Below are 19,072 nucleotides of genomic sequence, written 5' to 3' on the forward strand. Positions count from 1 at the left end.
ATGAATCTCAGAGGGAAGCGGGGAGGAAGGAAGGTGGCCAGAGATTAACCAAAGATCTTATATGCATACTAGAGGCCCAGTGCACATGCACTGGTGGGGTCCCTCGGCCTGGCCTGCGGGGATCGGGCCGAAACCAGCCCAGTGCACGGATTTGTGCACCAGTGGGGTCCCTTGGCCTGGCCTGCAGAGATCAGGCTGAAACCAGCTCTCCAACATCCCCTAAGGGGTCCCAGATTGCAAGAGGGTGCAGGCCAGGCCGAGGGACCCCATCGGTGCACGAATCCGTGCGCTGGGCCTCTAGTATGTAATAAAAATAAAATCACAAGAATCAAAAACACAAGTACAGTGTAGAAAATACAAAAACATAATTGATTTGCCTTATTCACCGAATGATTGGCTATACAGATATAATTTTTGCCTTGAAGTTTAAGGCAGTTTCATTTTTCACCAGAGTTACATTTTCTGATAATATGCTAGAATCAGCATCTTCTGTCTTATCTGTATTTAATTGATCATTTATGTTTTATACATTTGTGCACCTGAGAACCATATTTTCTTCATGATCACTGAGGCTCTGTAATATAAAATGTCATTGCCTTCATATATTTGAGTAATACCGATGACGGTTTTGAAAGTCTCTGTGAGCATATTTTGCATATGTCTTGTTATGTGGGATCCTTCCAAAAGGTTCATGGTCATTGAAACAAGATTCAAAAACTTCATCAACAGCCTTTTCAGCTACTTCTTTGCTGACATTCCTAACAGCCAGGATAGAAAGAATGGCTCTGTCTCTGACACAAGTCTAAAGAGAAAAAAAAAAGTATGTGGCTTTAGTTTTATATGAAAATTTAATCATGAAATAACAACATTTTATATAATATCTGAACCATAATCAAAACTCATTTTTGCCCTGGCTGGTTTTGCTCAGTGGATAGAGCACCAGCCTGTGGACTGAAGAAGGGGGTCCTGGGTTCTATTCCGGCCAAGGGCATATGCCTGGGTTGCTGGCTCAATCCCCAGTGGGGGACATTCAGGAGGCAGCCAATCAATGATTCTCCCTCATCATTGATGTTTCTATCTCTCCCTCTTTCTTTCTCTCTGAAATAAATAAAAATATATTTTTTAAATAAATAATAAAAAACTCATTTTCCTATTATTTCATTCTGTCATTCCAAAGAAGAAATTAGCTCACTCTAAAATTATTTCAGTATAAGTAAAACCTCCTTCAATTTTCTCATCCTTTCCAATAACATAAGCAGATGTCATTCTGTGAAGTTCTAGACAGTGTTTGCCAAACAATAACTCCCAATTGGCAAAATTATAGAAAAGTGGATAAATAAGGTTCTGGTTGGGTTTTTAATAAAATTTAAATAAATGTAAAATATACTTTACTTCTGTAACTCTCTTCCTTTGCAGTTGACCAATGCTAGGTAACTTTTCCTTTGAGAAAACACTATCCCCTGCAGGCAATAGGAAACCACACATATATACACATAGTCTGAAGATGTCTTCATTTTCCAGGGGAAAAACAAGTCAAACAACTTTTTTTGTTTGTTTCTGAGTGTTCTTTGCATGGGTGTTCAAGTTTTCTTTCTAAGAAGAAAATTTACCTAATATACATTGTAATAGACTAGAATTTCTCAGTATTCTAAATATTTTAAGAAACATAAGGTCACCCGGCCAGTGTGGCTCAGTGGTTAAGCGTCAACCTATGAACCAGGAGGTCACGGTTTAATTCCCAGTCAGGGCACATGCCTGGGTTGCGGGCTTGATCCCCAGTGGCAGGCATGCAGGAAGCAGACAATCAATGACTCTCTCATCGTTGATGTTTCTCTCTCTCCCTTTTCCTTCCTCTCTGAAATCAATAAAAATATTTTTTTAATTTAAAAAAGAAAAATGGAAAGAAAGAAAGATAAGGTCCTACCATTCCAATTCTTGAAGAGCTTTTACTCATTTTATTTCCCCACAGGCCCAAACTAAAACTCAAAAGAATGGCATTTAACATTTTCCTGAAAAAAACAAACACTGGTTCTGAAGGCTGTGCATCCTGTCAATCACTGATTTTCTCTGCATGTTCCCAGTTTTACTTGGCCTGGTCAGCATGCCCAGCCTGGAGATGCTCACTGATACTGGAATATAAAACAGTGCTTCTCAACCTAAATTACACCAAACACTGATTTTTAAAATAAACCCCAGGCATAAAGGAATAAGAAGGAGAGAAAGATTGGTACAAAGCCACAACCACAGTTGCCAGAGAGGAAATTTCTCCCCTCCAGGGGGGAAACGTGGTGGTAAAAATTTGTCTCCTGGAGACACAGGGAGATACAAGTATAGATCACAATTCAGATTCACTTCTTTCTAGATGTAATAAATTTCTGTTAAAAGTGTGCAAATTTACAATCAGCTACTGTGGTTGATGTTGTTGTTTTTTTAATATATTCTTATTGATTTCAGAAAGGATAGGAGAGGGAGAGATAGAAACATCAATGATGAGAGAGAATCGTTAATCAGTTGCTTCCTGCACACCCCACACTGGGGATCAAGCTCACAACCTGGGCATGTGCCCCAACCAGGAATCAAACTGTGACCTCCTGGTTCATAGGTCCATGCTCAACCGCTGAGCCACACCAGCTGGGCTGATGTTTATGCTTCTTGGGTACAAAAGCAGAACTCCATTCCCTAACACTCTTCTCCCTCAACCACGCTCCCACTACCTCCCCGTAGTTACTTCCTGTTGCTAGTTCTATGCATTTTCTGCTGCTGCTACCCGAAGTTTTGAGAGAGAGAGAGAGAGAGACTTCTCTTTCAAAGACTCTGGGCCCTGGATCACATGCTTTAACCACATTATCCTCTTCTTCCAACCTTCCCGCTGAGAGCCAGAACACACAGGCCATCCAAACGCAGCCCAAGCTGTATTTACTGGAGGGGAGGCTCAAGGATCCCAGGGCACAGAAGACCTGTGGCACAGCAGCTCAGCGCCATATCACTACGCTGACCAACACAGGCTGAAAGCATAACAGCCTGACTTAAGGCATTACCCTCTCTAGGCAGCAGACTTCTCCTCTAGCTCCCATTCACAAAGTCACACCTTCTCTTAGTAGTTCACTGTGAGTTTCTTCCCTCCGCCCCAGAGATGAGTGACTCTTCTCTAGAGAACCAAGGGCCTTCCTGTTGTTGTTCCAAGCCTATCCTTTTTTGCACCTACTATCCGGTTGAAACTGCTATCCTGATGCTCATAACCCTCACAAATCGGCCCAGCAAGCTCTTCCCACAGAAAATCTCTCACCAGCCTTTGTCCTAACTCAGAGCCCCTTGGTTGCTATGGGCAGAACTGCTCACATTCATTTTCGGTCCATCGGTTCCATGCTCCTCTCCCCGTGTCCATCTGTGGCGGATAGATGTATGACGTGACAGCAAAGCTCTCTAACAGGATGATCTCGCCTCTAATTTTCTTTTGGGGTTTTGTTCTTAGTTTTGATTACAAAACCCCTCTCAGCTCAGTTTATCAAACTCAGTCTGAACTAATCCAAAACTTTGCTATGATGTCATACATCCTTTAAAGGCGCACTAATCCTGGCACACAGCCATAACCTGTGCCGCAGTGAAGTCTCTTCTGACAGGTATTCCTTTTTTGTCTTGAGAATACAGTGGTAGTTTTAAAATGGAAGCCCAGGTCCAGTCCTTATCTACCCCATCCACAAGTATCCCAAGAGCAAGATCATCATAGTTCTTTTCACTATTAAAATCTCTCTCAGTCACACAGCTTTCCCATAATTATAAAGCAGAACTAAATTCCATCTATTTGGCTTAAACGGTACACAGTTTGTATTCATTTCATGCAAGCAGTTCTTTCAAGTTTCAAATACTAAATGTACTTCTCATTTCTTTATTCATTATTTCCACTCTTAGCACTCTTAGAGGTAAGTGATTTCATGTTAGTTTTTACCTGATGGTGTTGTTTTAATCCAAAACGTAACCTGAATATTTCATTCACAAGTGAGCAGTCTCCACTGAGGTTAGCAGCTCGAATCTATCACAAAGACAGAAGGCAAACAAAAAGAAAATAAGTGCCCAGGCTCTAGACCTTTATAACAACCAATTTTTTTAATTGTAAAAAAATATATAGTAGCATGTTTTTCTGAAATCAGAGTAACTGTAAGACTTTTTGAAAGAATTTTTTAAACTCTATTGACTCCTGAAGTTCTTCAGTAAGAAAGAGAGCAGCTATCCATGAGCTAGGTCAGACAATGCCAAAGGCACTGGGCTGGGTGTGCATGACAACTTGAAGTTAGGACATATTTTCTAATTTACTACATTTTTAAAGTAAAAAGCAGCTTTAATGGATGAAAAAATTTTGAACTACCCACATAGATTCTACAGCTAACCTGGCCACATTTTTGCTAATTCATTGCAAACAGAATGACCCACTTCATGTTACTTTACAATAACACGGGCTTATTCCTCTGAAGAGCTCAAGGCACTTACACATTTTAGCCAACAGACATTAATCCTCATAACACCCATGAGAGACCTATTCAAAAACTCAGGATTCGAGAGAAACCAAGATGGCAGCATAAGGTATACACCTGTACGTGCTGCCTCTCACAACCACACCAAAACTACAACTAAAAGACAAAACGACTACCACCCAGAACCACGGGAAAGCTGGCTGAGTGGAAGTTCTACAACTAGAAGGAAAGAGAAAAGCGCATTGAGACTGTGTAGGACATGTGGAGCCACAGAAAAGCAGAGGTACGGAGGCGGGCACGCAGCAACCGAGGACGCAGTTGTCTTTTTCAAGCGGGAGGGAGACATAAGCTCCCGACTGCTCTGAACTCCAGTTTCCGGCAAGACTCTGGGGACCCAGACTCCTACGGGGAGAAACTGGAATGTCTGGCATCGGGTCGGAAAGTGAGGGTGGCTTTCCTGCAGAGGTGCGCACAGCAATCATTGTTTACTGCACTGGGGTGCTGGACGCGGAAACCCAGAGACGCAGAGAGGGCTGACTGGCAGCCATCGCTGGTTACCATGCCCTAGTGATTCCCTGAGACCCCGCCCTGCCCAATTTACAAACCCACCGGAGCTGTGCACAGAGGCTTTTGCATATGAATGGCCTGCCTTTTCACACCTTAACCTAACAAATTTGCAGCTGGGTCAGACAGCTCCAAAACTTCCAAACCCCAAAGAGGAGAAATTTACAGATCTCGCTGTAGTTTCTGCTGGGTGGCCTCAGACAGTAGCTGACTTGCACTTCCTTGAAGATCCAGGAACCAGTGTACCTAATGGTCAGTGTGAGACAACACCAGATTTCAACTCTTCACATCCATAAGCGACACACTCAAGAGGCAGACTCAGTGAGCACCAAAGCCCCACTAAAGCAAGTCCTGCCCCATAAGGGTGTCTCCAGCACTGCAGTTCTTCCATTATAGACACAGCTGAGACTCACAGCCAATTGGCCTAGAGGTCAATTCCTCCCATTGTACCAACAGCAATCAAGGCTTAACTACAACAAGACTGTGCACACAGCCCACAAAGGGGTGCACCAAGAGTGTCCACCTCAGGTAACTGGGGAGGCTGAGCCACCGGGCCCTATAGGTCACCTACCACACAAAGCCACTCCATCAGCACAGGGAAGCAGCCAAAATGTGGAGACAAAGAAACATGTCATGAATGAAAGAAATGGAAGAAAGCAAACTACTGAATATAGAGTTCAAAACCACAGTTATAAGGTTACTCAAGAATCTTCTAGAAACTGCCAAGAAACTTAGTGAGACCTCCAAAGAACTTAGTGAGACCTTCAAGGATCTTAACGAGAATGACAAAAAAAAAATGGAAAAGGACCAGTCAGAAATTAAGCATACACTGTCTGAAATAAAGAATAATATACAGAAATCCAACAGTAGATCAAAGGACCCCAAGAATAAAACCAAAGATCTGAAATATGAGGAAACAAAAAACACCCAACCAGAAAAACAAAAAGAAAAAAGAATCTAAAATATGAAGATAGTGTAAGGAGCCTCTGGGACAACTTCAAGCGTACCAACATCCGAATTATGGGGATGCCAGAAGAAGAGAGAGAACAAGATACTGAAAACCTATTTGAAGAAATAATGACAGAAAACTTCCCCCACCTGGTGAAAGAAATAGACTTACAAGTCCAGGAAGCGCACAGAAACCCAAACAAAAGGAATCCAAAGAGGACCACACCAAGACACATCATAATTAAAATGCCAAGGGCAAAAGACAAAGAGAGAATCTTGAAAGCAGCAAGAGAAAAACAGTTAGTTACCTACAAGGGAGTACCCATACAACTTCAGCTGATTTCTCAACAAAAACTATGCAGGGCAGAAGGGAGTGGCAAGAAATATTCAAAGTGATGAATAGCAAGAACCTACAACCAAGATTACTCTACCTAGCAAAGCTATCATTCAGAATTGAGGGGCAGATAAAGAGCTTCACAGATAAGAACAAACTAAAGGAGTTCATCACCGCCAAATCAGTGTTATATGAAATGCTGAAGGGTATTCTTTAAGAAGAGGAAGAAGAAGAAAAAGGTAAAGATAAAAATTATGAACAACAAATACATATCTAGCAACAAGTGAATCTAAAAATCAAGTGAATAAAAAATCTGATGAACAGAATAAACTGGTGAATATAATAGAATCAGGGACATAGAAAGGGAGTGAACTGACAATTCTTGGGGGGAAAGGGGCGTGAGGGGTGCGGGAAGAGATTGGACAAAAATCTTACACCTATGGATGAGGACAGTGGCGGGGGGTAAGGGCATGGTGGGGGAGGAATCAGGTGGAGGGGAGCTATGGGGGTAAAAAAGAGGAACATCTGTAATAATCTGAACAATAAAGATTTATTTAAAAAATAAATAAAAACTCAGGATTCACTAATGAACAAAATAAACTGATGAACAAAATAGAAACACAGGCAGGGATACATGGAACAGACTGACAGCTGTCAGGAGGAACAGGGCGGGAGGGGGGAAAAGGGCACTGGATGAAAGAAGATGAAGGGATTAGCCAAAGAATACTATATATGCCTAGCCCACAGACACAGACAACAGTATGGTGATGGCCAGAGGGAAGGGGGAGCAGAGGATGGGTGCAGGTGGGCAATGAGTGGGGGGGTGACATCTGTAATAGTGTCAACAATAAAAATAAAGTTTAAAAAAAAAATAATAAAGTTTAAAAAAAAACTTAGGATTCAGTCTACTCTCCAAATAATGAGTTATAATTAGATGCAATGAGGTTGCTTATTAATTTTAAGGGAAAGAGAAAATAATCTAAGTTATAAAATATAAGCTTGAAATTTATATTAGTTTTTTAACTTCTCAATGCATTGCACTCTTTGATTAATGAAATGCAAGTATGAAATACTTATGTCTCTCTAGGAGTATATTTATATTTATACTAGAGGCCCAGTGCATGAAAATTCATGCACTGAATTGGGGGGTCCCTCAGCCCGGCCTGCCCTCTTTCATAGTCTGGGAGCCCTCAGGGGCGGGAGGTGACCAGGCAATCAGGGGAAGGCGACGCCCCCATCACACCTCTGCTGCTGCCACTGCCGGCAGTACAAGCCTTGGCCGGCCCTGGTTACCTGAGCCTCGGGCGGCCCTGGGCAGCTGGGCAGCCACCATCTGAGGCTTGCCTGCTCCTTGGGCATTGGCTGGGCAACTGCCATCCCAGGCTTGCCTGCACCTTGGGCATCAGCTGGGCAGCTGACATTCTCAGGCCGGCCCTAGGCAACTGGGCGGCCAAAATCCGAGGCTTGCCTGCGCCTCAGGCCAGCCCTGGGCAGCTGGGGGGCTGAGGGGACTGGGGGACTCCGGAGGCAGGCGCGCTGAGCGCACCTGCTGCCCCAGCCAGGCTGAGGGGACTGGGCACCACCATCATTGAGGGCGTGGCAGTCAGTTAGCATATTCCCTCCTTATTGGCTGTGGGCACCGCCATCTTTGTGAGGGCATGATGGTCGATTAGCATATTCCCTCTTTATTAGATAGGATGTATATTTATATGTATATTTTTTAGAGCAATCCAAAGTGCTTATTCATAAATATCTTTTTATGTTTTACTCTAGAGCAAGAAAGGATCTTTACCTATAGAAAGCAGCACAGAAAGCCAGTTAGGAACCCTGCTTGTAAACCTGCCTCTTTCAAACAAATTCCTCACTTTCCACAGATATTAAATGAGGATAATAGTATCCACTTCCATGGGCTGTTGTGACAACTATATAAGGATCCACAAACGCTTTCCGTTGCCAATAGCGCTCTCGCAAACATGGAGAATGTTCCTAAAACCCGCTGGACTTTCTGTAAGAATTTGGGCAAGCAAAACCCCACAAAGTAACAGTACGAGATGGGCAAGGATTCTCTGTGCACAGGGAAAGCGGCATTACGACAGGAAGTAGAGTGGCTGTGGTGGGCACACTAAGCTGATTTTCCACAAAAAAGCTAAAACTACAAAGAAGTTTGTGCTGAAGCTCTAGCCAGTTAGCTCAGTTGGTTAGAGTTTGTCCTAATGCACCAAGGTTATGGGTTCGATCCCCAGTCAGGTCACATACAAGAATCAACCAATGAATGCCTAAATAACAGAACAACGGATCAATGTTTCTTTCTCTCTCTCTCTCTCTCTCTCTCTCTCTCTCTCTCTCTTTCTTTGGGGGGGGAGGGAGGGTAGAGGGGGTCAATGGGGGGGAAAAAGGGGACATATGTAACACTTTCAACAATAAATTTTTAAAATAATAAAATCAATAAATTTTTTTAAATTTGTTTAAAGAAGATTGTGCTGAGGCTTGAATGCATTGAGCCCTACTGAAGATCTAAGAGAACAATGGCTATTAAGAGACGCAAGCACTTTGAACTAGGAGGAGATAAGAAGAGAAAGGGCTTAGTGATCTAGTTCTAAGCTTCGTGTTTTGTTTTATTATGTAACAATAAAATCTTGAGGATATGTTCACTTCAAAAAAAAGAATCCACAAACAGAACAGTGTTTGGCACACAGCCCTCAGTAAATGTTAACTACCCTTAATTTTTATGTTACATAGTTTATTTCATAAGAAATAGTTTATTATAATTAAAGTTAATCACTACTGTTAGGATTAAAACAGTTATATTTAATACAATTCTAAAAAAAGTACTTAAAATCTCTCTGTTGTGTCTCAAAAATTTGTATTCAATAGTTAGAAACAGAAATTCAAGACGAACGTGGAGCTATCACAGTAAGTAAAGGAGTATCCTATATAATCCTATATAATAAAAGCCTAATATGCTAAGTGTTTGGTCATCCAGTCAGCCGTTCAACCAATCAAAGAATAATATGCTAATGATATGCTAAGGCCATTCAACAGCTTGCTATGATGTGCACTGACCACCAGGGGGGAGACACTCCAACCGGTAGGTTAGCTTGCTGCTGGGGTCTGGCTGATCAGGACTGAGCAAGACGAGCTGGACATGCCCTGGAGCCCTCTCACGGTCCCTCCCCAGCTGACCAACTTCCCGCATCCCTCCCCAGTGCCAGTCATGCACCGGTGGGGTCCCTCAGCCTGGCCTGCACCTTCTCACAATCCAGGATCCCTCAGGGGATGTTGGAGAGCCAGTTTCAGCCCAATCCCTCAGGCCAGGCCAAGGGACCCCTCTGGTGCACAAATTCATGCACGGGGCCTCTAGTCCTATCTAATAAAAGAGTAATATGCAAATTGACCATACCTCCGCTACACACAAGCCACACCCACCAGCCAATCAGGAGCAAGTATGCAAATTAACCCAACCAAGATGGCTGCAGCCACGGAGACAGCAGGAGGCTTGGGTTTCTCCGGCAATGGAGAAAGCCAAGCTTTCCAGCGGGTCCAGGCCTCCTCTCAAGGCTACAAAGTTTCAATTATAGAAGATAAATAAATCCCAGATACCAGGGCCTCTGCTTGGGTCACCAGGGGGCGTGGCTAGCCTGCAAACCACCACAGGCCCCTCGCCCAGGCTGCCCCATGCCCCAAGGGAACCCCCACCCTGATCCAGGACACCCTTCAGGGCAAACCAGCCGGCCCCCACCTGTGCACCAGGCCTCTATCCTATCTAATCCTATATAATCCTATATAATAAGAGAATAATATGCAAATTGACCATCACTCCAACACACAAGATGGCTGCCCCCATGTGGTCAAAGATGACTGCCCCCATGTGGACACAAGATGGTTGCCACAAGATGGCCAGCAGGGGAGGGCAGTTGGGAGGGACCAGTTCTGCAAGGTTGGGCAGTTGTGGGCAATCAGGCCAGTAGGGGAGGGCAGTTAGGGGTGATCAGGTCTGCAGGGGAGGGCAGTTAGGGGTGATCAGGCCTGCAGGGGAGGGCAGTTAGGGGCAAGCAAGCTGGCAGGGGAGCAGTTAGGCATCAATCAGGCTGGCAGGGGAGTGGTTAGGGGGTGATCAGGCTGGCAGGCAGAAGCGGTTAGGGGCAATCAGGAAGGCAGGCAGGCAAGCAGTTGGGAGCCAGCAGTCCTGGATTGTGAGAGGGATGTCCGACTGCCCGTTTAGGCCCGATCCTACCTGGATCGGCCCTAAACGGGCAGTCGGACATCCCTCGAGGGGTCCCCGATTGGAGAGGGTGCAGGCTGGGCTGAGGGACACACACCCCCCTGTGCACAAATTTTGTGCACCGGGCCTCTAGTGTTTAAATAAAATACTTTAATAAATTGTTCAAACACAGTGTTCTGCAGGGGAAAAAGGATATCGTTTACAATAAAACTCACCTCTGAGCAGGCCAAATGTCTGACATTGGTGAACCAGTCAACATGAGCACGACAATGATCAAACGTATGAATGAGCTCGTGGGTGACCACTCTGTTCATATGGGCCTGATTACGGATATTATTCTGGCACAAAACAATCTAGGAGGCACCAAAATAAGAGAAGTTCAGTTATGTCTAAAATCCACTCTCATTTCCTGGATTCTATCCTCTCTCACACATAAGGGGGACTTACCTGCTTGCATTGCCTCCACCCACTTTTCTCCACTGACCCCACAATTCTCTATCTGTCAAGGTCCAGTCTAACTACATGCCCCATTAAACTTTCCCGATGACTAACTTCTCCCCTCTCTCCTCTCCGGACTATAAGAGCACTTAGATTGAGGACAGGTATTCACACACTGTCCTCATTGGCTGACTGTATCAGTGTGTCTTGGACTCCACAGCATTGTATTTAGAGTGTGGACTTTGAAGGAAGCTGACAGATTCAAATTCTAGCGCTATTCCTTACTAATTCAATGACCAAGGGCAAGTTTCCTACCTTCCCTGTGCCTCAGTTTCCTCAACTATGAAAGGAAATCATTAGAGTACCTACCTCATAGGACTGTGAGAATTAAATGAGAATATATGTAAAATGCTTCTGATTGAGGTTCTGAATGAGCAATACAATGAATGACCACCACTGTCCCACTCTACTAGAATTGCCAGAAAAAATGCTCAGAAAGACCTTCAGAAAGAAGTGCAAAAAGCCCACAGCACTCTGAAGAGGACCCTATAAGAACAATAAAGACATGAGAGATCCTAATAATAATAGTTACCATTCAACATCCACTTATTCAACTGATATTTATGTAGACCTTTTAGGTTTATAATCTACTAACAGAGACAGAAATTAATCATTATTTACCAAAATGTTTAAATACATGCAATGACAGCTGTCATGAAGAAAAACCCAGGTTGGCATGAGTACCTACAATGAGAGTACCTGGCCTGGTCTGGAGGCTGGGAAAGGCTTCTCTGCAGAAGGATGTTTAAACTGGGATCCAATGGGTGAATGGTAGTTAAATTTGAGGAGAGGGGAAGGGAGCATACCAGAGAGAACACCTAGGCAAAGGGCATGGGGAGGGTTGAAGGAACAGAATGTTTGAGAAGCAGGCTTATGTTTCTGAAGCACATAGTTTGAGGTGGTAGGCATCAGATAAGGCTGGTGAGGTCAGCAGTGGCCAAATAACTGAACGCCTTGCCTTTATCCTGAGAGCAGTGGCAAGTCACTGAAAGGAAGTAGTGAAATAGGAGGTGCTTTGATTTTATTTTGTTTTTATTCCTTTAACTGTAGTTGGAAAAATAAGCAGAAGATGACCAAAACTGATTCAGAGAGACTAGCTGAAGGCTAATGAAGTATTCTAGGCAAGAGGTAATGGGACCTGAGCTAGGATAGAGGAAACCAACAATGTTATCTAGGAGGTAAATTAGATAAAATTTGGTGATGGGCCCAGCCGCCATAGCTCAGTGGTTGAGCGTCAATCTATGAACCAGAGGGTCACAGTTTGATTCCCCATCAGGGCACATGCCCGGATTGCGGGCTCAATTCCTGATGTGGGGTGTGAGGGAGGTAGACAATGGGTGATTCTCTATCATCACTGATGTTTCTATCTCTCTCTCCCTTCCTCTCTGAAATCAATAAAAAAAAAAAAATTTTTTTAATTTGGTGATGGCCCTGGCTGGTTTGGCTCAGTGGATAGAGAGTTGGCCTGCAGACTGAAGGGTCCTGGATTCGATTCTGGTCAAGGGCACATGGCCAGGTTGCAGGCCCAATCCCCAGAGAGACAGAATCATTGATGTTTCTCTCTCTCTCTCTCTCTCTCTCTCTCTCTCTCTCTCTCTCCCCCCCCCCTTCCCTCCTCTTTGAAATCAATTTTAAAATGTATTAAAAATTTGGTGATGGATAGAATATGGGAAGGGAATCAGAGGTATCAAGAATGATCCTAAAAAAAAGAATGATCCTGGCCCTAACCGGTTTGGCTCAGTGGATAGAGCGTCGGCCTGCGGACTCAAGGGTCCCAGGTTCCATTCCGGTCAAGGGCAAGTACCTTGGTTGCGGGCACATCCCCAGTGGGGAGTGTGCAGGATGCAGCTGATCGATGTTTCTCTCTCATTGATGTTTCTAACTCTCTATCCCTCTCCCTTCCTCGCTATAAAAAATCAGTAAGATATATTTAAAACAAAAAAAAAAAGAATGATCCTGAATTTCTGGTTTGTATAATAGGATGGATGGTGGTACCATTCACTGAAATATGCAAAACTAAAAGACCAGGTTGGGTGGGGTAGGGGATGGTAAAAATCATCAATCTGAAAAAATAAATCATTAATCTGGACTTGGACAGGTCAGATCTGAGATGCCTTTAAGACAACCAAGAGTGGGTATTAAGTAGGCACTTGGATATACGAATGTGGAGTTCAAGAGAGAGCTCTGACCTAAGAAAATAAATGAGATCCCCTTGGCAGAGTATAGAGTAAAAAAGAAGGGGTCTAACACCAATAATTAAGGGACTTCAACATTGAAGGGCTGACAGAGAAAGGTGAGCTAGCAAAAGAACTACCAGAAGAGTGCTGTACACCGGGCACCATGGGAAGAAAAGTGTTTGGCATTACCTGCTAATGTCAAATGTATGCATACCATATGACCCAGCAATTCCACTCCTAAATATATAGCTTGCAGTAACTTTTTGCACATGTGCACCAGGAAAAAAAGTTTAAAAATATTCACAGCAGCATTGCTCAAAGTAACAAAGTTGGAAAGAATCAATATTAGATAGGGTAAACTGTAGTAGAGACACACCATGGAATACTATCCAACAATGAAACTAAATAAACCAAAGGTATACACAACAACATGGAAGAATCTCATAATGCTGAACAAAAGAAATGTTGCAAAAGATGATATACTGTATGATTTCATAAAACTACAAAGTATTACCTTTAACTCAAAGTATCCCATGAATAAACCTTAAGAGCAGGCAACTAACACATTGTTGGATGTTTAAGCAATTCAGGAAGCAGGGGATGAGTACCACAAGAGTTAGAATAAGGAAGGAGAGATCATGTGATCTAAGAGAGGCACACGGTCTTCCAACGTCCTGGTAATGCTCTATTTCTCACATCTGGGTGGCAGTTACACAGGTATTCATTCTTTATTATGACCAAAGATGTACATATAGGTTTATTCCTGTCTGTGTAAATGAGATGCTTTACAATACAATTTTTAATTTAAAAAAATGTAAGGGAGTGCTTACTGTATTCAAAACTGCTGAGAAGTAAGATGAAGGTTCAAAATATCCACTCTATTTAATCCTAAACGGGGTGCGGGGGGGGGGGGGGGGAACAGGGGAGGGGAATGAACTTACCAAGACCCAATCTGAGCGCTATAGGTATTGTGATTACTAATTTACAAGTGAGGAGACTGAGAATAAGGCAATAACTTGCCCACACCCCACAGCTAATGAGGGTATTAGATACAATCATTACCCATGTTTTACAAATGAGATACCTCACTCCCTAATCAAAAATTGTCAAAGGTATATATCACTTCTCACCATGTAAAGGTGAAACTTTAGCTTAGCATTCAAAGCCTCCCACCATACCGCTTACCTTCATTCCAATCCTATCTCCCCTATCTTCCATGTATTCCTGCCCTCCAGCAAACTAGAAAACATGCCATTCCACAAATACACCTTGTGGCTCATGCTTCCCCTGTGTGGGCAACAAACAGTCTTTGTCTTCTTTGCCCTGAAGAGAGGGGCTTTATAACCTCTCACTGCATCTGTTGGCATCTTTCAGTCCATCATGTCACTGTCCCATTGTGGCAACCATGCCCACCTAAAATAGTTTAACCTGCCTCCCATCGTGTCCTTGTCTGTGTTCATGTCTTATCTCCCCTGTGAAGAGGTAAGCTCCTCACGAGTAAGGACCATGACTAATTCATTTTTTGAATCCCACACAAAGTCTACCAAACGATCCCCAGCATGTGCAAGGTCCTCAGCAAACATCAGGAGAACTGGGAGGAAAGAAAACAACTTGGCAAAAATGCCTACCTGAGACAGTGACGCATCAAAGCCTCCACTGACATTCCCATTACAGTCTTCACAAGAAAAGTGTCTTTCTCTGTTAACAGCACTAAAAGGCAAGAAGGAATGGGAGACAATGTCCAGAGACAGTGTGCACATGGCACAGGGAACTGCCCTGGGCCAGGACACCTGCATCAAACCCCCTCCACACTGACACACAGGAAACACTGGGAAAGCAACTTAACACCCTCAGGACTCAGTTTTTTCACCTGTAAAATAAGGATATTACCTCTGACATCTATCCTAGTTCAAATTCTATGAACGTTATGATTCCACAAAGCATTCGGTCAACTAATTAAGACCATATTGGAGATATGATGGGGTTCCTGTCCTTGGGCCAGAATGGTAAGAAGTGGACCTCAAAAGTTGCTTCCTTTAATACCCTCAAAGTTAAACAACACCTGGACGGTTCCGACATAACCAGCTGAGATCTATTCTCCATTTAGGAGAATGCTGAGGCTGGCATAGTGGAAAAGCCAGGTTTAGTAATTACTTACAAGAAAGGTTTTAAGTATTGTGTTTAATAAGTAACCTAGGTGAATGGTAGAGCCAGAGATATAAAGTTAAAGCAGATGTCTGAAAAGCATAAGGCTTGTCTGCAGAGAATGCAGCCAATCACTACCATCTACCATAGGGAAAAGGATTTGTGGCCCTAGCCGGTTAGGCTCAGTGACTAGAGCAGGGGTCCTCAAACATGCAGCCCGCCGAGGACATTTATCTGGCCCTCCAGGTGCCGCTGCCTGTCCTGCTTAGCAGCCGACTCGTCCCGGGCGCGCAGTGCGCATAGGAATTTGTTCATAGTTTTTTTTTTTTAAACTATAGTCCGGCCCTCCAACTGTCTGAGGGACAGTGAACTGGCCCCCTGTTTAAAAAGTTTGAGGACCCCTGGTCACTAGAAGATCCAACTTCGGACTGAAGGATCCTGGGTTCGATCCCAGTCAAGGGCACATGCCCGGGTTGTAGGCTCAATCCCCAGTACAGGGTGTGCAGGAGGCAGCCGATCCATGATTCTCTCTCATCATTGATGTTTCTATCTTTCTCTCCCTCTCCCTTCCTCTCTGAAATCAATAAAAATATATTAAAAAAAAAAGAAAAAAGAAAAAGAAAAGGCTCTGTGGCCTAAAGTGAAATATAAGTGGTTCCAGTGTTTTGGATTTTTGTTTTCAGCAGGCAGAATATAGAGCAGCACTTCAAACAGATTTACTTACCAACCAGAGTGTTTCATGGCATCAAGTAGAAGTTTGACATATGGATCTAAAAAGATATTGATTTGATTATGTATGCTAATTGTAATAAACAGCCAATTAAATTATCCAAACAGCAGTATACGATATTATCAAAAAGCAACTCACAAATCTTAATGAAGTTATACTATATTAAAATTGGGTTTTTTTAAAAGACAAGCTTAAATTAACATAAAAGCAAGTCTTTAATGAAATGAAGCACTGATACAAATACCAAGATGTGTACTACCAAACATCTTAGATAATACCAAATATGTTTTTAAAGGCCTTTTTTAGTTAAATGATCAAAGACTGGGGGAATTTGGGACCATATCCATAGAAGCAAACAGCAGCATCGTATCCAGATTCAGAGAAAGGCAGTAAGTAGCCCCACTGCTCTCTGTCGGGTCAGACCACACTGAAACTCGGTGTCCCAGTCTGAGTACCACAGTCTCCACGGGCCCTGCCAGAGGAAGCTCTTCCTTAGGGAAGGCGATTAGAACAGCACAGGACCATGTTCAGTAAGATGCAAGGATCTGTGGGTTTGGAAAGGAGGAACGAGACATAACTAGGACCACAGTGGCTTCAAGTATTTAAAGGGGTACTACCCGTGTGGGAATAGATTCAGTTGCTATTTCTTAAGAGGACACACAAGGACCAAGGGGTAGAAGTTACATGGGGCAAATTTCAACTCAGTATGAGAAAGGATTTTTCCAACAATTAGAGCTTTTGATACAATAGACGAGTAGCCTCAAGAAACAGAGAGCCCCCCTAGCCAGTTGCTCAGTGGTCAGAGCATCAGCCTGAGGACTGAAGGGTCACACAACCTGCTTTGAAGAAAAAGAAAACAAAAGTCTCCCATGAGGCTTGGTTTCTCCAGTCACCCCAGCCTCAGGTATAGAATTTCAAAGCTGCAGGTTGAAGCTTTCATACCACCAACAGGTTCTCCCTGTAGCCCTCCCCGTGGAAGGATGAGGCCTGTTCATTCCCACGGGGGTTCATGTCCAGCACCTCACATCCCATCTCAACTTTTTCCTCCACCGCTTGGCTCTTCCACTGCAAGAACATCCACCCTTTATTCAGCTCCTGATACTCTGGCACTTTACATTCATAAAATCTATTCCTCACAACCCTAAAAGAGGTATTTTCAGCCCTCTCCCGCCCCTCCCCTTTCTTCTTTGCAGATAGGAATAGAGGGGATCAGAGAGTGAAATCGCTCTTCTACATCTAATGGAGAGGGACCAGAATTTGAACCAATGTCTAATCTGCATCCCATGTTCTTTCCACTGTGTTCCACTGAAACATCTTAAAAGCAAGTCATCTTTAGTCATCTTGGCATTTTATTTTCCCACACCAGAACCTAGGAGGCATTCAATACATACTGTAAATACAATGTCATTATTCCCTCTATTCCCCTTCCTCCACCCACCTCCCTTGATTCCCTTTATGCTGGTAAACTCGTTGGAAAACCTTGGGGTGGTTGGGTTTTTTTATTATTGTTGATTTGAGAGAGAGAAACATGGATTTGCTGTTCCACTTATTTATGCATTCATTGGTTGTTTCTTGTATGTGCCCAGACCCGGGGTCGAACCACGGCTTTGGTGTATGGGGATGATGCTCAGACCAACTGAGCTACCCAGCCAGAGCAGGGTGGCTGACTTTTGAACTGTGACTGGCCAACTATGCATCAGTAACCTTGCTTAGGACAAGTACGTTTGAGACTGATTTCTAAATGTGTCTGAAGTCAACTTGTCAATGTAAATACATTAAGAACTCTCTCGGACAAGGCCCCTGGGAAGACAGGCACTGGTCGGCGGGTAGTTGTGTCCTTATTGAACCCGCAGCAGTGGCTCTTAACCATTTTGGGTCGTGGGCGTCTTGAGGATATAATGAAGCTATAAACTCTCTCTCCAGAAAATGCACTTAGGTGTATGCACACACCATTTCCCAGTCCATTTCAGGGGTTTCTACACTCTGCAGCCCATCCATGTAGGAAGGCTTCCGGCCCCTTCCACGAAGGGTAGGTTTGTAAAACTGTCGTTTTTGCACTGCCAGCAGTAAGTATGCCTTAACTAACGTGGCTCTTCAAAACTCCGCTTCCCCTTATCAACAATAAAAGATATATTTTTTAAAAAAAAAACACACTCTGCTTCACCAGACCTGAAGTCCACATATTGCTGCATAACTTACATAAAATCAGATTATCTGTCAGACCAGTGAGTGACAGAAAAGGGCAAACTCCTAACCCGCTTCCCCATTCATTCCACAGGCAGGAATAGGGCCTCCTTGGATAAGGAAACAGGCCCAGACCCCCACTGCCGCCCCCATAATGCCGACCCAGCCTGGTCTCTCCGCTGAGCTGCCTAGGACCCGGCCCGTGCCGCCCCCGGGGCTGACCCGGAGCCCCGGAACGAGGGCGCCCGGCCCTTCCCTTCCCGCCGTTGTCTGCGCCACCCGCGGCCCCAGCCTCGGGTCAGCTCCTACTGGTCTGCAGCGTCTTCAGGAGCATGAGCTGGCACTTCTGGTCGTTAGTGAGGAAGCTGGCGAGGACGCCCTGCTGGGGCTGCTCCGGAGCCAGCTGCTCGGGGGAGGCTTGGCCCGCGGCGCCCGGAGCCCCTGCCATGCCATCCGCGGACCCGGCGCCGCTCCCTCCCGCCTCCGGCGCCCGGGCTGAGGCGGAGAAAGGTAGCCACCCCCGCGCCAAACGCACCGCCAGGGCCCTGCCTCCGCCGGGCGGGCGGGGCGCGGGGCGGGGCGCGGGGCGGGGCGCGGGGCGGGGCGCGGGGCGGGGCGCGGGGCGGGGCGCGGGGCGGGGCGCGGGGCGGGGCGCGGGGCGGGGCGCGGGGCGGGGCGCGGGGCGGGGCGCGGGGCGGGGCGCGGGGCGGGGCGCGGGGCGGGGCGCGGGGCGGGGCGCGGGGCGGGGCGCGGGGCGGGGCGCGGGGCGGGGCGCGGGGCGGGGCGCGGGGCGGGGCGCGG

At 45.0% G+C, this 19,072-nt stretch overlaps 1 protein-coding gene across 1 annotated transcript; it reads right to left on the bottom strand.

Moving 5' to 3' along the window:
• Positions 1-349: 349 nt before the first annotated feature.
• Positions 350-18,818, bottom strand: ATP23 (ATP23 metallopeptidase and ATP synthase assembly factor homolog). Its single transcript, XM_080662425.1, has 6 exons — positions 18,581-18,818; positions 16,082-16,127; positions 14,841-14,922; positions 10,753-10,890; positions 3,947-4,030; positions 350-802 (listed from the first exon to the last, which is right to left on the bottom strand). The coding sequence occupies exons 1-6, from the start codon at positions 18,717-18,719 to the stop codon at positions 599-601; spliced, it is 693 nt and encodes a 230-aa protein (XP_080518551.1). The 5' UTR covers positions 18,720-18,818; the 3' UTR covers positions 350-598.
• Between the last annotated feature and the right edge of the window lie 254 nt (positions 18,819-19,072).

This window comes from Plecotus auritus (assembly GCF_963455305.1).
Source record: "Plecotus auritus genome assembly, chromosome: 3".
NCBI classification, from domain to species: domain Eukaryota; kingdom Metazoa; phylum Chordata; class Mammalia; order Chiroptera; family Vespertilionidae; genus Plecotus; species Plecotus auritus.